At 35.3% G+C, this 17,110-nt stretch overlaps 1 protein-coding gene across 2 annotated transcripts in view; it reads right to left on the minus strand.

The window, feature by feature from the left end:
• Positions 1-17,110, minus strand: part of LOC117217545 (trace amine-associated receptor 8c) — a 94,227-nt gene that overhangs the window by 42,707 nt on the left and 34,410 nt on the right. For both annotated transcript variants that reach the window (XM_033465222.2, XM_033465220.2), the window contains exons 3-4: positions 12,369-12,494; positions 7,387-7,503 (exon numbers count right to left, since the gene is read on the minus strand). In XM_033465222.2, the coding sequence (XP_033321113.1) occupies positions 7,387-7,503; positions 12,369-12,494 (243 nt within the window). The remainder of the gene's footprint in view (positions 1-7,386; positions 7,504-12,368; positions 12,495-17,110) is intronic.

A 17,110-nucleotide genomic window follows, 5' to 3' on the forward strand; every position in this document is an offset into this window, starting at 1 on the left:
TAATATAATATAATATAATATAATATAATATAATATAATATAATATAATATAATATAATATAATATAATATAATATAATATAATATAATATAATATAATATAATATAATATAATATAATATAATATAATATAATATAATATAATATAATATAATATAATATAATATAATATAATATAATATAATATAATATAATATAATATAATATAATATAATATAATATAATATAATATAATATAATATAATATAATATAATACAATATAATATAATATAATATAATATAATAATATAATATACGCAACACGAAACATGTTAATTTTGCCCAGAAATATATTTAAACAATTATTTGAACAAATAACATATCTCCGAGAAAGTAAAATTTTCTTAAACTCCGAATAATGTGGAAAAGTTAATGGAATAATTTTTAAAATAAATTTGATCTTTACAGTTCTGGTTCCGTGAACGATATTACCTCGATTTTGTTGATAAAATAGGATTTCTAAGGATTACGGTGGTCCGCGTAATCGACGATCCTCCGATTTTTAATGGTTTAAGAGGAGCACCCTAGCACCGGAACAGAAACCTTCGTCTGCCGCGTTTCCTTCCTAAATCGCGCGGCGACGAAAGCTGAATGACCGTTCGGAACGTTCGAGGTTCCGCGTCTTACATGACGTAGAAATTGGAAGACCGATCAGTCCCTTAACTGCGGAAATCGTCCATAGACGTCAGAGCGCTCGCAGTCGTTTCCACATTCGGCTGTGCCTGTGAGAATTGAGAGACCGAGCATTGCTCTCTTCTCGGGCATTCTATTCGCGTTAAAATTTTACTACGCTCCGTTTCACGAGTTTGCGAATCTCTATGTAACTTTTACCCCCACGGCATCGAAAATTTGCTCGATAATTACTTCACATCCAAGGAACCTTTGCTTTTCCGTCTCGAAGAGCCAAACATCGGGGAAGTAGAAAAACACGGTGACCGAAACTTTGTTGAAAGAAAATATTTTACAATAGTATTTTTTTTTCTCAATTTTCTGATACTGCGTACGTTCGTGTAATTTTTAATTTTTACACAAATGGATCTTGAGAAACTCTAGAGTCTAGTAGGATTTTATTTTTTGTAACAAGGTTATATATAACTTTTGTGAGTAAAATATGGATAAAAAATGCAATAAATTCTACTTAAATTCTATTGAACTTCGAACTTCGTTAGCATTTTTTTTAACATGTTTTTAAGCTACGAAAACATCCTGATTCGCAGTCTTAGTTTTTAACGATCACCTTAACGTTTCTATGTTTATTCTGAACCATGATTATTTAACAAATAATTTGCAACCAATGGTTAATGATGCTCATAAACCTATCGCAGGTGTAATAAATTAAACGATATGTTACATTGAAAATATTTTTAAGAATATTTCGCAAACTAGAGCCGAGTGGCAATGACATAGGAACAAGTAAATTTTAATATTAAAATTTAATAATAAGATTTAAATTACTATTTAAGGTTTATGATAAAATACATTTAATTTACTGTATAGCAAATAAATCTGAGATTTGAAAGCTTAATAAAGAAAAATACGAAATGTTAATGTCTTAGATTAAATAATGAATTAATATTAAAACAAAACCTCATTTCAATTTAACCTCAAAAATATTAAAACAGCAAATTCTCCCTAATTTTCCTTCAGCTTGCAAACAAAAATGGACAATTTGGAAAAAGGAGATACGATTATTCGAGCCTCGTGGCTCATTTTAATAGTCGCCGATTGTCAACAATTATAAAAACGAAAATTAGGAGAATTTCCTGTATTATTCTTTCTGTTAATGGTCTTATATTCCACGGAACATAAAAGTTCCGTCCAAATGTTTTCAAACATTTCACTATACCGAATTTCGTATCGTCATTACTATCTAATTACAGTAATGCCTCCCTAATTGTCGCTCAAATCGTGCACTAAAACAGACAATTTTGGAAAATGAGACGCGATTATTCGAGGCTTGTGGTTGAAATGTTAATGTCTTAGATTAAATAATGAATTAATATTAAAACAAAACCTCATTTCAATTTAACCTCAAAAATATTAAAACAGCAAATTCTCCCTAATTTTTCTTCAGCTTGCAAACAAAAATGAACAATTTGGAAAAAGGAGATACGATTATTCGAGCCTCGTGGCTTATTTTAATAGTCGCCGATTGTCAACAATTATAAAAACGAAAATTAGGAGAATTTCCTGTATTATTCTTTCTGTTAATGTTCCTATATTCCATGGAACATAAAAGTTCCGTCCAAATGTTTTCAAACATTTCACTATACCGAATTTCATATCGTCATTACTATCTAATTACAGTAATGCCTCCCTAATTGTCGCCCAAATTGTGCACTAAAATAGACAATTTGGGAAAATGAGACGCGTTTATTCGAGGCTTGTGGTTGAAATGTTAATGTCTTAGATTAAATAATGAATTAATATTAAAACAAAACCTCATTTCAATTTAACCTCAAAAATATTAAAACAGCAAATTCTCCCTAATTTGTCTTCAGCTTGCAAACAAAAATGGACAATTTGGAAAAAGGAGATACGATTATTCGAGCCTTGTGGTTCGTTTTTTGTAATTACCGATTGTCAATAACTATAAATTAACGAGCCACAAGGCTCGAATAATCGTATCTCCGCTTCCCAAATTGTCCATCTTCGTGGACAATCCGAGCGTCAATTAGGGAGACATTACTGTATTTGTTCCCGTTCGGAGCGCGCGCGGTCGGCGAACGGAAAAAAAACGGAAGTGGAAAGAAAAGAATTTTGATAAAACAAAAAGCCGAAGAAAGGGGAGAAAAGGACGCGCGGAGTATCCGCTGGAGTTTCGAGCGTCGACAAGAAAGAAGAGTTTCCGACTCTTTCTTTCTTTCCACTGTCGTTTTACGGTAACGTCTCCCTTACTGACGCTCAGATTATCCACAAAAATGGACAATTTGGGAAGAGGAGATACGATTGTCCGAGCCTTGCGGCTCGCTTTTATAATTGTCGACAATTTATAACTATAAAAACGAGCCGAAAGGCTCGAATAATCGTGTCTCCTCTTGCCAAAAACGAAGAGACCCGCGGTAGCATAATTCAACACACCTACAAGGAAACCTAGCGTATTTGAATATGTTCACCCGATATCTCCATAATTTCCGGGAGCGCGGTTAATTGTTAATTCAATTGCTGCTTCGTGTTTTCGCCTTTGTCGTCCTTTCTCCCACGAATCGCGAAATCGGCCGTCGCTTTTCCATCGACTGTTCGCGTCTTCCGCTCGTAACTACCCCGTGTCTCTCTGTCGTCTCGCACACTCTGACAGTCGTCCAACAACTCGAGCGACGGCCACGGGGGGTGGGGCGCAATTGTCTAATTGGCCCACCTGCCGAACTTCCAAACGCTTGTTCGCACCCACACCGTCACCGACAGACGCATACGTTCAGCGTCCCATCGCCGCGAATCGGGTCACAGACCCAGCAGCGGCTATCGACGTTGCCTTTTTTGCGCAACACTCGCGTTCGATTTCACATTAACCCTCAGAAAATGTACGTTTTCACCTGCTGCACGGTTCCGCGATGTTAATGGCCGTTTAGTCGCTAGTATATTCGTTTTATCGTCGCATTTTTCCGGTCTATTTTCCATCGATTTTGTGAACGTACGTTCGGTTCGGAACGATCGCGAGTTTTCGAATTTAACGATACCTTCTTGTTTAACAAATAGTAAATTCAACTGCAATAAATTCAACTATAAGTTCAACCCTTTGCACTCGAGTGGTGACTCCGAAGCACCACTAAAATTGTTGTATCACGTTCCAAGATAATTTTTATGTTAACGAAGTTTAGATTTTTAAACATTGTTAAAAGTGTAACTGTTGTTACGAGAGTCACCACAAGACTCAATTTCATATGCATAGAATGCACTTTGTCATACAAAATGGAAATACCTATAAGTCAGAGAAATTGGTTTAGGTTTACAGTTAAAATGGCTTCGAGTGCAAAGGGTTAATATGTTTAACTGTAATAAGTCTCTAGTTTTAACTCGAACAATGGTATTTCTGTTCTCGAACTGTTTCGAGTAGAACAACGGAGTCGAAGGCTTTAATTTAAAACTAGACTTTTCGGAGGAAATGTCACTGAGTGAAGCGACACAACGAAAATTTGACTCACAGATCATGTTGGTAGAAGTTACGAATAACGTTTTAGATTCGTGAATTCTTCACTTTAACTTTATTGAAACGTATTTTCTTACTCATAACGCAATACAGTGAATTCTCTCTAATTGACGTTCAGATTGAATTCAAAAATGGCCAATTTGGTCACTAATTTCTGGATGATTTTTATTCACTGATTTTAAACGATGTACGATAAATTCTCCCTAATTGACAGTCAGCTTGAACACAAAAATGAACAATTTGGGAAGAGGAGATACGATTATTCGAGCCTTGCGGTTTTCGTTTTTATGGTTGTTGACAATCGGAAACTATGAAAACAAATCACGAGGCTCGAGTAATCGTATCTTCTCTTCCTAAATTGACCATTTTTGTGGAATATCTGAGCCTCGATTAGGGAGAATTTTCTGTATTGAAAAATAGTTTTGTTTATGTTTGTCCATGCTCTACTATAAATGTTCAAACTGTATATTATAAACTTTATGCAGTTAATTTATGTAAAATATACAATTACAGCTGAAAATTGACATTTCTTTTACAAAATTGATTTTCTCGAAAATTACGGTCGTCGAGGTTTTTAAAAAAATGTTGCATATTTGTATTCTGCTCATGAAAATCTCTCCAAAACGCGCGATCAAAGTACCATTGCGAAGAAAAGTTCGTTTCTGTTGTACTATACTATTAAAAGTAGCATTTGATATTTTTGTTTATAAATTCTAGCCAGCACAAGAAGAGCGAAATGTAAGGAATTAAAGTAACGCGTAATAATTCATAAGCGAAGTTGTAAGAAATTACTATTTTCGACGACACCTCGAATATCCTCATAAAATTGATAAGAATTGGAATTGCGAAATCAGAGTGATTTGATATCATTTCGTTCGCTCCGATTTCACAGAAAGTTTATGCGAATTAGTTTTGATATTTATAATTATCGCTAACATCGTCTTTATTTATATGATACAGAAACACAAGTTTTCGATTAACATATTTTACACGAAACATGTTATTAGCATGATTTAACACAGCGTGGCAATGGTTACTCGCTCGTTATAATTTTCCATGATTGAACTTCTTATATTCTGAAAATGATTTGCGATACCCAAGTAATTTATGCATAGAGTGTTTGCTCGACGAAAATTTATTCATGGAGTTCTTTTACGATTAAAATGAAAGCGAACAAAAATCGTAGGAACATTGTAATGTATCGGATCGTTGAAATCAGGAGTTACAAATATTTCGCAAGTACATCGTACACATACGCTTATGATATGCCTGACAACCTATGATAAAGATATCGCTTTCCACGTATCGTTGCTCGATTTTGATAAGATTGTGTGATACATGTGGATAGAAATTTAATAATGCATATGACATAAGAGGACTTTTTGTTAGTCCGCTGAAAAATAATCAGTTATTTAGTCTTATTTCTAAACAGTTTCCCAAACTTCGAATACTGAAACAACAACAAACAATATATCAAGTGGTCACAACAGATAAGAGATTACATTAAATACAAATTCTATCATAATTGGAGTTATTCTTTGCTGAGTGATGTTTTTGTAGCGGTTTTAACCAGTTAGCTGTGTTCGAAGAGTATACTCGTCATAAAGAAATGACAGTATCTTGTGTCACGACGAGTATACTCGACGTGCGTAAAAAATAGCGATCTCTCTTCAAAATAAAGAGTTCTCTTAACCAGTTAGCTGTGTTCGACGAGTATACTCGTCATGGAGAAGTGGCAGTATTTTGTGTCGCGACGAGTATACTCGTCATGCGTAAAAAGTTATGATTTCCCTTCAAAATAGAGATTTCTCTTAACCAGTTAGCTGTGTTCGACGAGTATACTCGTCATGGAGAAGTGGCAGTATTTTGTGTCGCGACGAGTATACACGTCATGCGTAAAAAGTTATGATTTCCCTTCAAAATAGAGATTTCTCTTAACCAGTTAGCTGTGTTCGACGAGTATACTCGTCATGGAGAAGTGGCAGTATTTTTTGTCGCGACGAGTATACTCGTCATGCGTAAAAAGTAATGATTTCCCTTCAAAATAGAGATTTCTCTTAACCAGTTAGCTGTGTTCGACGAGTATACTCGTCATGGAGAAGTGGCAGTATTTTGTGTCGCGACGAGTATACTCGTCATGCGTAAAAAGTTATGATTTCCCTTCAAAATAGAGATTTCTCTTAACCAGTTAGCTGTGTTCGACGAGTATACTCGTCATGGAGAAGTGGCAGTATTTTTTGTCGCGACGAGTATACTCGTCATGCGTAAAAAGTAATGATTTCCCTTCAAAATAGGGAGTTCCCTTAACCAGTTAGCTGTGTTCGACGAGTATATTCGTCATGGAAAAGTGGCAGTATTTTGTGTCGCGACGAGTATACTCGTCATGCGTAAAAAGTTATGATTTCCCTTCAAAATAGGGAGTTCCCTTAACCAGTTAGCTGTGTTTGACGAGTATACTCGTTATAGAAAAGTGACGGTATTTTGTGTCACGACGAGTATACTCGTCGTGCGTAAAAACTAGTGTCCACTGGCTATTTAAATTGTAATTTTAGTGAAAAGAAAAACATATTCTCAAATTTCAAGATGTTTAGAATATTTTAAGGCCGATCCTATATATACGCGAAGGTGTTTACATTGTTATAAAAATAAGATTAGAAAAGAATATCACGTGTTTTTCGTTTATGTGTGCAGTATATATTAATGTAAAGTAAATATTAGTAATAAAATTGTTAATTTCATAAAATGAAACCGTCTCTTTGATCCAATATTTTAACAGCGACGCTTACTTTGTGTTCGACGAGCATACTCGTCGTCGCTTGATTCTCGCGGCACACACAGACGGGCGCTCTGAAAAGGAGGCGCCACAGCTAATTGGTTAAAGGGGCTTGTAAATTGGTGCGCAGACGAAAAGTCTTTCGAAATTGTTTATCAAATCAATTCGAATTTGAATCTGGCCAAAGCGGATTTTTGTAAGAAAATATACAGAAAAATCTATTTCGAATTGATCGAAGTAAAGAGATTTATTCTATAAGATTCATGGAAAATGACTGAACGGCACAAGATACGCCCATGAAAATTGGGTTGAGTGGTTTTAGTATGCGTAACAGCTTGCACGTGAGATACACGTGAAATAAGTGTAATGCGTGTGTACGTGTCTGTAAAATGTGGCGCGTAAAGCGCAATTGAATTTTGTAACATACCTTTTTAGATGCGTGCTTATGATAATGGTGAGGATGCAGCATACAAACGTAACGATCAATTGCCATGCAGACGAGAATAACGGCACTTTGTTGAGTCAAGGCTCCTCTAAGGAGTGCCTGAAACAAAACAATTTTTAAACGTTTCAACTCCTTCAATTTTTAATATCATATACGACATAAATCTTTTCATCAAACTTGCAAATTAATTTTGATCGCATGTCAAACTTCAGTGGGATCTACGACGGATGAGAGGATTGCGAAAGCAATTGTTATAATAATTACGGACGTTTTTATGGACACTAATGTGATAGTAATGTAGCATTTATCATATAAAATGTCACATGGAACAACGTTGAGAAAACCGCGATTAATTAATAATCTGTGGATTTTATGTGTTTATGACAAAAGCTGTTAGCTAAAACAATAAAAAAGAATTCAAATAATTCGTATTTTGCACACAGATCCGCAGTATAGTAATTAACAATCTTCCGTGGGAATAATTAATGATAAGAGTTCAACAGAGAAAATAGCTGCACATTTCCTAATTATTTGAAGAAATAACGGTCACTATAAATAAAAAATAAATAAAGGTAACTATAATTTATAAATGAAAATAAATGTATAAAATTCATCCTGGAAACTTCTAAGAGGAATAACCTAGCAAGAGAACGTCTTATCTTGATAATTTGCACAGCAAATAGCAGCATGAATTGGTTGAAGCTGGCTCAGAAGTAAGTGTCAAAACTTTCGGAAGAATGGCAAGGGATTCGAACTTTTGGAACTATTGAAAAGAAACTGCCAATAGTTACCGACCATAAACAACCGAGACTTGAGTTTGCATAGAAAATTGGGAAGCGAACTGATGTGAAAATTCGTGAATTACGAAAACATTGTTTTCTGATGAAAAGCGTTCGCAGTTGAATATACCGAAAGTTTAATTACTTTCTCAGTTTGCAGTCGAATGAAGTCAACCGAAAAAATGATACGGAATTGACATTTAGAATAACGAACTGTAGAATATCTGCAGGAGGGGTGCTGCCAATGAACAATTATCGATATACGCACATGAAATAAACAAGAGAAAATTTTTCCTTTCTATGATACTGCAGTTATTTTTAAATAATCGTTTCTTCAGCGAAAAGTTAACATTTCACGAAATGTCCGCGATATAAAAATCTAGCATTCTAAAGTTCTTGTGTATAATAATAAAATCGATCAGCCAAATTTTTCGTTACAATGACTTGTTTAATTTCTTTTGAACATTAAAGTCTTGTTCTAAGTCTCTGGAGCTTGGTTATATTCTCAGACAGTTCTGCTAGGATCTGCAGGGTGTCCTGAGGTCATTTGAAGCAACTTTTTCCTTAGCGAAAATGCAATCCGCGGCTTCGTTTGCGAGTTATTGACGAAAAACAGTGACCAATGAGAGGCGAGATCAGCTGTCGCACGGCGGCCAATGCCGCGCGAAGCCCAGTCCCGTTGATTGGCTTGGCCGCGTAGCGCCAGCCGAGCTCGCTTCTCATTGGTCACCGTTTTTCGCTAATAACTCGCAAACAAAGCCGCGGATTGCATTTTCGCTAAGGAAAAAGTTGCTTCAAATAGCCTCAGGAATCCCTCGTTTCCTGGAAGTACCATAATTTGAGGACAACCTATATTTTGACCAAATTAATTTTCTTTGAACTTTTTTTGGAATTTATGATCGACAAAGAAGTTATAACCGCTATATCAGCGCAAAATCTTAAGGTCAAGGAACAGTAGAATTAAAGTTTACGCAATGGTTTCTTAATTTCTTTCAAACCAAAAAGTAAAATTAAAAATTTCTCTTATTAATATTAAGCAAAAATATATGGGAATACAATAACTGTCAATTGTACGACAAGGGATTATTAATCCTAAAATGACTTGAGTTGTAATCCGTTCGATCTAGAATTATGTACATTCCATTCAAATTCTAATTTTTTAACAGCCAGTTTACATTATTTGCTATCTGCTATTTGCTATTTTCAACGTTGGTCTCAAAGGGATAAATAGAAAAAAATGTGTGAATGGAAATTAATACATTTTCATGGATGTAACAATGACTGTCGCGAAATCCTGAAAATATGCAAATAAAGTTTCTGAATCGATTTCGTTAATTTTTTAATTTACGATTATTCATATCGTGAAAGATACATTGCACATGAGTTATTTGTTCAATTTATTAACTTACATCAAATGTTACAATAACACTTGTTAAAAATCAGAATAAACATCTTATCGTTACTTTTACAAACTAATATATAAAACAGCTGTTTTTTGTGTGTGCTCCGTAAATCTAGTGATCGAATCGTTGCTCTATAATATCTTTCCCGAGTTCTCTCCGCAAAGTAGCTGGTTTTTCTTTCTGTGTCGGAGCTGCTATAGAAAGCAGGAAGTCGGAGAGAAAAGAGCGTCCTCTTCCTTGAGTGAAGTGGGTAGTCCCAAATCAAATGCGGTACGCCAAAGGCGACAACATGATTTTCGATAAATCCGTGTCGCTCGTATATTAGAAATAGCGACCACGAAAAAAGAAGTGCGAGCTAAGAAAGGTTCGTGGATAGTATACGTTTAAGATGGTCGCCATGGTAACCGTTGGCGTATAGCCAGGAAAAAGCCCTGATAATCTAGAGAGGCCAGGATCGAGCTGACCTCGTTTCAAACGATCCTTGAGACAGTCGCGAAAGACTTTAACCGAGGATTTTCGACACAAACGAACTTACTGTATCATCGTACGAGATAATTTATAATTCTCGGACCTTTTCCGCGGCCATTTTCTCGGCGAATCGGACCGGCAATAACCTCTGCGAAAAGGGGATTTGCGTATCGCAGACGTCAAAAGGACGCAGAATTAATAATTAGTAGACGGAATAGACGGCTTTCATTCTCGGTGCAGTACAGTTTTCTTAACTGACGCTCTACTTGGAAATAAAAATGGACGATTTGGGGACAAGTTTTTCTTAGAATCGTTTCTATAAATTAATTATTCCTAGATTGTCCATTTTTGTTTAAAAGCTGCGCATCGATTAGGGAAAAATAAATTGATCGAGAATAAAGAAATCGAAAATAAATTAATCTAATTGCTTCAATATTTTGTTGAGCGTCCAATAGAATAGAAGTCGCGGTGCGTTTTGTTAACTCTTTCGTGGACGAGAAATTTTGGAAATATTAAAAACATCTTCCTTAGAGAACTACGCCACATATTGAAGTTATAAATACTGAAGTAGGAAAGTATGCACTGATCCTTAATGTGAGATTTAGATTTAAATTTTATTTGGGAAAATTGGACGAACAAGCCTGATGTCTTGCGCCTCGTTTTTATAATTGTTGATATTATAATTGTCTTATAATTGTTGTTAAGGAAAATTAGGGAGAATTTACTGTAATCAAGAAGGGGAGAAGAAAGCAAAAGATATTGTTAATAACCATAAAAACGAGAAGCAAAGCTCGAATAATCGTGTCTCCTCTTCCCAAATTGTCCATTTTTGTGCGCAATCTGAGCACAAATTAGAAAAAAAATTACTGTAATATTAAATGAAAATATCTGAAGGATATTTAAGGATATTTAAGGATATTTAAGAATATTTTAAGGATATTTAAGGATATTTAAGAAATAAAAGAAATAAAAGCTTTTGCCATTCGTTCTCCGTGGAACCCCCCACCCCGCCCCCTTTCAATCCACACTTGTAGCGTAGATAGGTGCGTTCGTGGGTGGCAAGTTATCCCACAAACAGATACATTGTCATTAGCAGAGACAGCTCTCGTCGGTTTGGCTTAAACGGAGATCGAACGATCCCGCGAGAATCGCTCATTTACAAATTCGAGAACAGCCCCAGTGCACTCTAGCGTATCCCAGTGATTCCCTGTTATCAACAACACTTCCGCCCAAATACGTATAACTCTCGGTATTAACTATTAGATCTACTGGAAAGTTCTGGCCGCAGCCGATAGCAGCTAGTATTGAAGCTGAGAACGTCGCATGCACACCATATTGTGTAAGACAGGTACAGTGGATGGAAAAAGTATTACCGCGACGTTGATTTGTGCGGTAACTGTATATCTGGAAGTTTCGTAAGAAAAACAATGCATTGCCGATATTGATTTACTCTTTTTTTTTTTTTGTTTTAAATCAAGCTTCGGTCAAGTCACTAATTACTGAATGATTTTTATTCAGTGATTTTAAACGATGTACGGTAAATTCTCCCTAATTGACTGTCAGCTTGTACACAGAAATGGACAATCTGGGAAGAGGAGATGCGATTATTCGAGCCTTGCGGCTCGTTTTTATAGTCACCGATTGTGAACAATTATTAAAACGAGCCGCGAGGCTCGTATAATCGTATAATTAGGGAGAATTTGCTGTATTAATTACTGACCGAATCAATTTGATTCATTTTGAATTGACGTAATTTTGGATAATAAATTTGGTAAAACAACAAAGAATTTGTTGTTTTAATTACAACAGATGTTTACTAGAAATTTAAATTGAAACCAAATAACCAATATATATAATATTATATAATATATTATATTATTATATATATTATACTATTATAAATATTAATGTATATAATATTATATAATATATTATACTATTATATATATTAATCTATATAATATTATATAATATATTATATTATTATATATATATATATATATATATATATATATATATTAATAGACATATATTAGCCAAACAAGTTATACTCGCAAAATAAATCTATAAATTACGCAATATAAAAATGTAATCGATTTATATATATAAACTAAACGCATTACGTACAACTGTACAGACCTTATTTCGAGATTTTGACAAACTTCGATAACAAAAATAATACATCGGTAACAATTGTTCTGAAATCGTACGTCTGAGTTATCGAAATTAATTCCGAAACGGGGATAACAAAACGGAAATATATGAAATGCATGGGAGGAAACGCGTACGAAATTATTACTGTATGAAATGTTACCTGAATTTGGCAGACAACTTCACCGTAGGGCCAGCATCCGTAAACAGCTGGCAGGAAACCGAAAGGAGTAACCAGGAGTCCAATCGCCAAGTCATTGCTTGCCAGACTTGTCAGCAAATATCTCGGCTGCAATAAAGGTGAAGAGAACCTGTTGATCATTTAGATAACATTGCTGGCATGTTATTTGTCTTGTAAAACGTATTTAGAGTCGGACTTCCTGAATATGAACCGTGTATATGTGAATACAATTAGCATATGTTTTCCAGAACCTTCGCAAAAGTAATTACAGACTTACTACAGAGACTCGATTAAATCTTCGACTGCTGCGTACTCTCGGATAGAGACATCGACGCAAACGAAGCGAAATAGGCAAATAAGTCGATGCGACCGGCTGTCGCATATCATTACGAAGATAATCATAAAGACAGAAATTCGATATTGATAATGAATAACAAGCTTCGTTTGATAAACGCAGTATTTAATGCTCCGAGGCGGATCATTCTCGCGAAATTGTAACTGAGCATGCGTAGGAATGTTTATTCTTTTATTTAACAATTTCTTCAACATATTTATTAAAAAAAAAAAGAAAAAAATTATATCTTCCGGACACGTAGGTTTCATTAGAGACGTTGATGAATCATGTGCAAATTTAAATTAATTTGTTATATCACGTTTTAAGATCATTTTTGTATTAAGAAAATTTAGATTTACAAAATTGTTAAGAGCTTGAACACTGTTGTGTGAGTCACAAGTGTTAAGTTTCGTATGCTTAAAATGCGCTTTGTCATATAAAATAAAAATACTGTAAGTCGGAAAAATTATTTTAGATTCACAGTTAAAATAGCTTCGAGTGCAAAGGGTTAATTGTCACAGATTAGATAAAAGAGTAACGATATTCGTACTCTGGGTCCAAATGGACCCGATGAGTGTTAACACAATGATAGATTGGTGCAACAGGAGATTTGTGAGCACGTATATTTACGCCTTTCGTAGTCAAAGGGTTAAAGAAAACAGAAACACTATCGATCGGAACAAGAATTTTGATTTTGCAATGAAAATAGCTTCGAGTGCGATTGATCAAAGCTTTAAACAACCGTCCTGCGAAATTATTGTTCCGGACAGATGACTACACTTTCAAGACATTAAGAAAACAAGAATGCACTTCAACAATATTAATGAATCTATTCGATTGTTAATAATATTAATTAGTTACCGATTGTCGATAACTATAAAAACGAGCCGCGAGACTCGAGCAATCGTATCTCCTCTCCCCAAATTATCCATTTTCGTGTACAAGCTGAGCGACAATTCGGGAGAATTTCCTGTAATAAATAGTACAACGTATTTCGTAAGCTTTTATAACATTTAAATAGTGTTACAGACAACGTCGGAACGAACATTCAGCTGTCGAAACTAATCTTTCAATCAAGATCACTTTTTTCTAAACGAAAGAAATGAAAAAACGTTTATATCATTTCACTGTTCACGAATCTCTGTACGCACACACGCACACACACGCATCAATCTCTATAGAAACGTGTGCACAAAGTGTCTGCACGAATACAATGCTCCGCATGCAAATAGGCAAACTGTATTATCATTTTGACGTGCACCGTAAATAATGCAGCCGCGTGTGAAACGGACAGCGCCCGGTAAAGCAGCGAAGAACGTGTTAAACTGACAAGAAACCCGAACGGGGGTTGGAGAGTACGAAAGAGCGCGAGAAGCAAATATAATAAAATGAAATAGCTGACGAAGAAAACGAAAGGAGGACCCGTGCAAAGAACCTCGGTGAAAGTGGTAAAGCCATAAAGAGTGAAAGTACCGGGGTTGCGAAGGGTTTGGTCGATAGACGTACGCCGAAGTTTGCGGGGCTCACACGAGTCTTGGGTGGTGGGACGGGGTGGGGTAACATGGGAATGGGGAAGTATTATGGAGGAAGTTGAGGAAAGTCACGCGGTGAAAAAATCCTGGTGAAACGCGAGGTAAGTACGAGGACATTGCCGATGGAAGGTAACGCGGGCTCGATCGTCAAATGTTTGCGGTGGGAAAGCAAAGAAAGGGTGGAATTGAAAATTCATCGATGAAAAGACAAATGGGCGACAGCAGTCGCCGCGGCCGCCACTCCATAATTAGTAGATTCTATCATAAATAATGCACGTTGCGTTCAATCCGCGAACGCGATTTCCACCGATTGCTCAATCGCGGCGACGCACAATGGCACAAACGGGAGGCAACAATGGGACAAACAGGACGCACAATGGGACATTCTCGTTTAATTTAAATAGGAAAAAATCCTAGTCAACAGTAACGCTATTTATGCTAACTTCTATAGGGTCGACATAAACGGGAGACATCAAACTTTCATTCAGTGTTGATCTTAATCGCAATAAAAATTGTTTAATATGTAGAAATGAGAAGAAAAATTTTTACTATTTAAAATGTTTAGTTTATATGTACATATGCTATTCGTACTTAACATTTACAAAATATAAAATATAATAAGACATAAATAAAATTAATACACATAATCGAGAACGTAATATAAATAGGATTCGTAATGAAGTATAGCGTAACCAAGTGTAACATAATAGAATGAAATATCTAGATATAACACAATTTATAGATACGAAATCAAAAATCAAAATCTATATCAGATTTTTCAGTATCAAAAAATTATGAAGTCTGTTTGATGCTTATGGAGTTGGACGAAAGCTCTGGTCGTTTTTATTATTGTTTATACTTATTTAAGAGATTTCCTAAAGATAAAGACAGGGAAGCCTGTAATTATGTTACTTCCGGGTGCCTGAGATCATTTGAAGTAACTTTTTTCTTAGCGAAAATGCGAACAGCAGCTTTGTTTACGAGTTATTAGCGAAAAACACTGACCAATGAGAGGTGAGCTCGGTTGGCGCGAGGCGGCCGAGCCAATCAGCAGAACTGGAGTTCGACCGCTCGTTGGCTCGGTCGCCACGCGCTAGCCAAGCTCGCCTCTCATTGGTCAGTGTTTTTTGTTAATAACTCGTAAACGATGCCTCGGATCGCATTTTCGCAAAGGAAAAAGTTACTTCAAATGATCTCAGGAACCCCTCATTTCCCGATTGCGAGTGATATTGAGACACCTTATATTCTTTTGGGTATCATTAGTCTCAGTAAATATTTTGGAACAAGAATAGATAGAAGATATATGTATTTCCTGATATGCCTTTTTTATGGCTCTGTTTGAGTGTGTTTGTGTGTGATTGTACTCTAGCAACGTTTAAATTCGAGCCAATCACAGCTAATATCGCTTGCTGGTGGGAAACATGCGGCTTGCATATTTTATAGCGATTAATATTTTATTCGAATTAAGAAGTCGTTATGCAGATCTGACAGACGAAAAATTATTGAGCTGAAAATGTTTGCTAATTGAAAATATATTTAATTTATAATTAAAATATAATTATTATTTATATAACATATGAAATTATGTATAAATAATATTAATAGACTAAAATGGAAATTATTTGTAACCCGGCCCAATATTTAATACATGAAATTATGTATAAATAAAATTGATGTACTGAAATGGAAATTATCGGTGACTCGATCCAATATTCACAGAGAGAGTGCCAGGCTCTCTCTCTGACCATTAAAATCGTTCTGATCGCAATTTTTAGGTTGCAATTGGAATTTTATAATAACACGGGGATTCATTTTGATCGTTTCGATAACCAACTACTTGTTGCGATTTTTCATCGAGGTATTCGTGATAATGAGAATTTGCAGTATTATATACGATGTACGCGAATGAAAAATAATGGTCGCAGTTTTGTGAAAGCAATACGTTTCAAAGCACTAGAAACGCTAACAGATCTGTTCAATTTATTTGCCACCGTTTTTCGACCAGAATGTAACACATAAATTTTCGGATATACCATAATCTACGGCTTGTTCAACAAGTTGGGCGAACAGCTGTAAATAAACGCACATAATGACTATTTAAGTGGAACAGGGTTGGATTAGTCGGACGGAACAAATAGCTGAGGTTGCTGTATCTAAAGCCTGCTTAACACGCCGATGTTTTCTTTACCCACACCGACGCGTTCTGTAAATCGACTCGGAGCCCCGTTTGCGGAGTGTTTTCCAGATTACAGATCATCTGCATGTACCATTTCCAATCAAGAACGGCGCAATGACCATTATATTATTGCTGAATAAAATCATTCAATTTACACGTTCTCAAACTAAAAATTACTTTTCCAATGAAAGTAAGATTAGGTATTCAAATAAAAATTTGAACATTGACTTTGAAGATTAGATTTCAGAATTCGAATACTATGCAGAATCTTTCTACTTAATCTTTGTACTAAGAAAGAAATTATTTTAATTATCTTTGCTCGCACTATAATAATAATAATAATATAATATATAATAATAATACGTTTCTCTTAAGTTTCAATGATACTATGCGGCGAATCAAACGGAAGAAAATAATATAATTACAGTAATGTCTCCCTAACTGACGCTCAGATTGTGGAGAAAAATGGACAATTTGGGAAGAGGAGATACGATTAATTTGAGTCTTGCGACTTGTTTTTATAATTGCCGATTCTCAACAACTGTAAAAACGAGACGCGAGACTCGAATAATCGTACCTCCTCTTCCCAAATTGTCGATTCTTCTGCACAATCCGAGCGTCAATTAGAGAGACATTACGTATCTAAGAAATAGTTTTCGCCGATTTCAATGATCTTTAACCC

This window comes from Megalopta genalis, chromosome 8 (genome assembly GCF_051020955.1).
Source record: "Megalopta genalis isolate 19385.01 chromosome 8, iyMegGena1_principal, whole genome shotgun sequence".
In the NCBI taxonomy this organism is placed as follows: domain Eukaryota; kingdom Metazoa; phylum Arthropoda; class Insecta; order Hymenoptera; family Halictidae; genus Megalopta; species Megalopta genalis.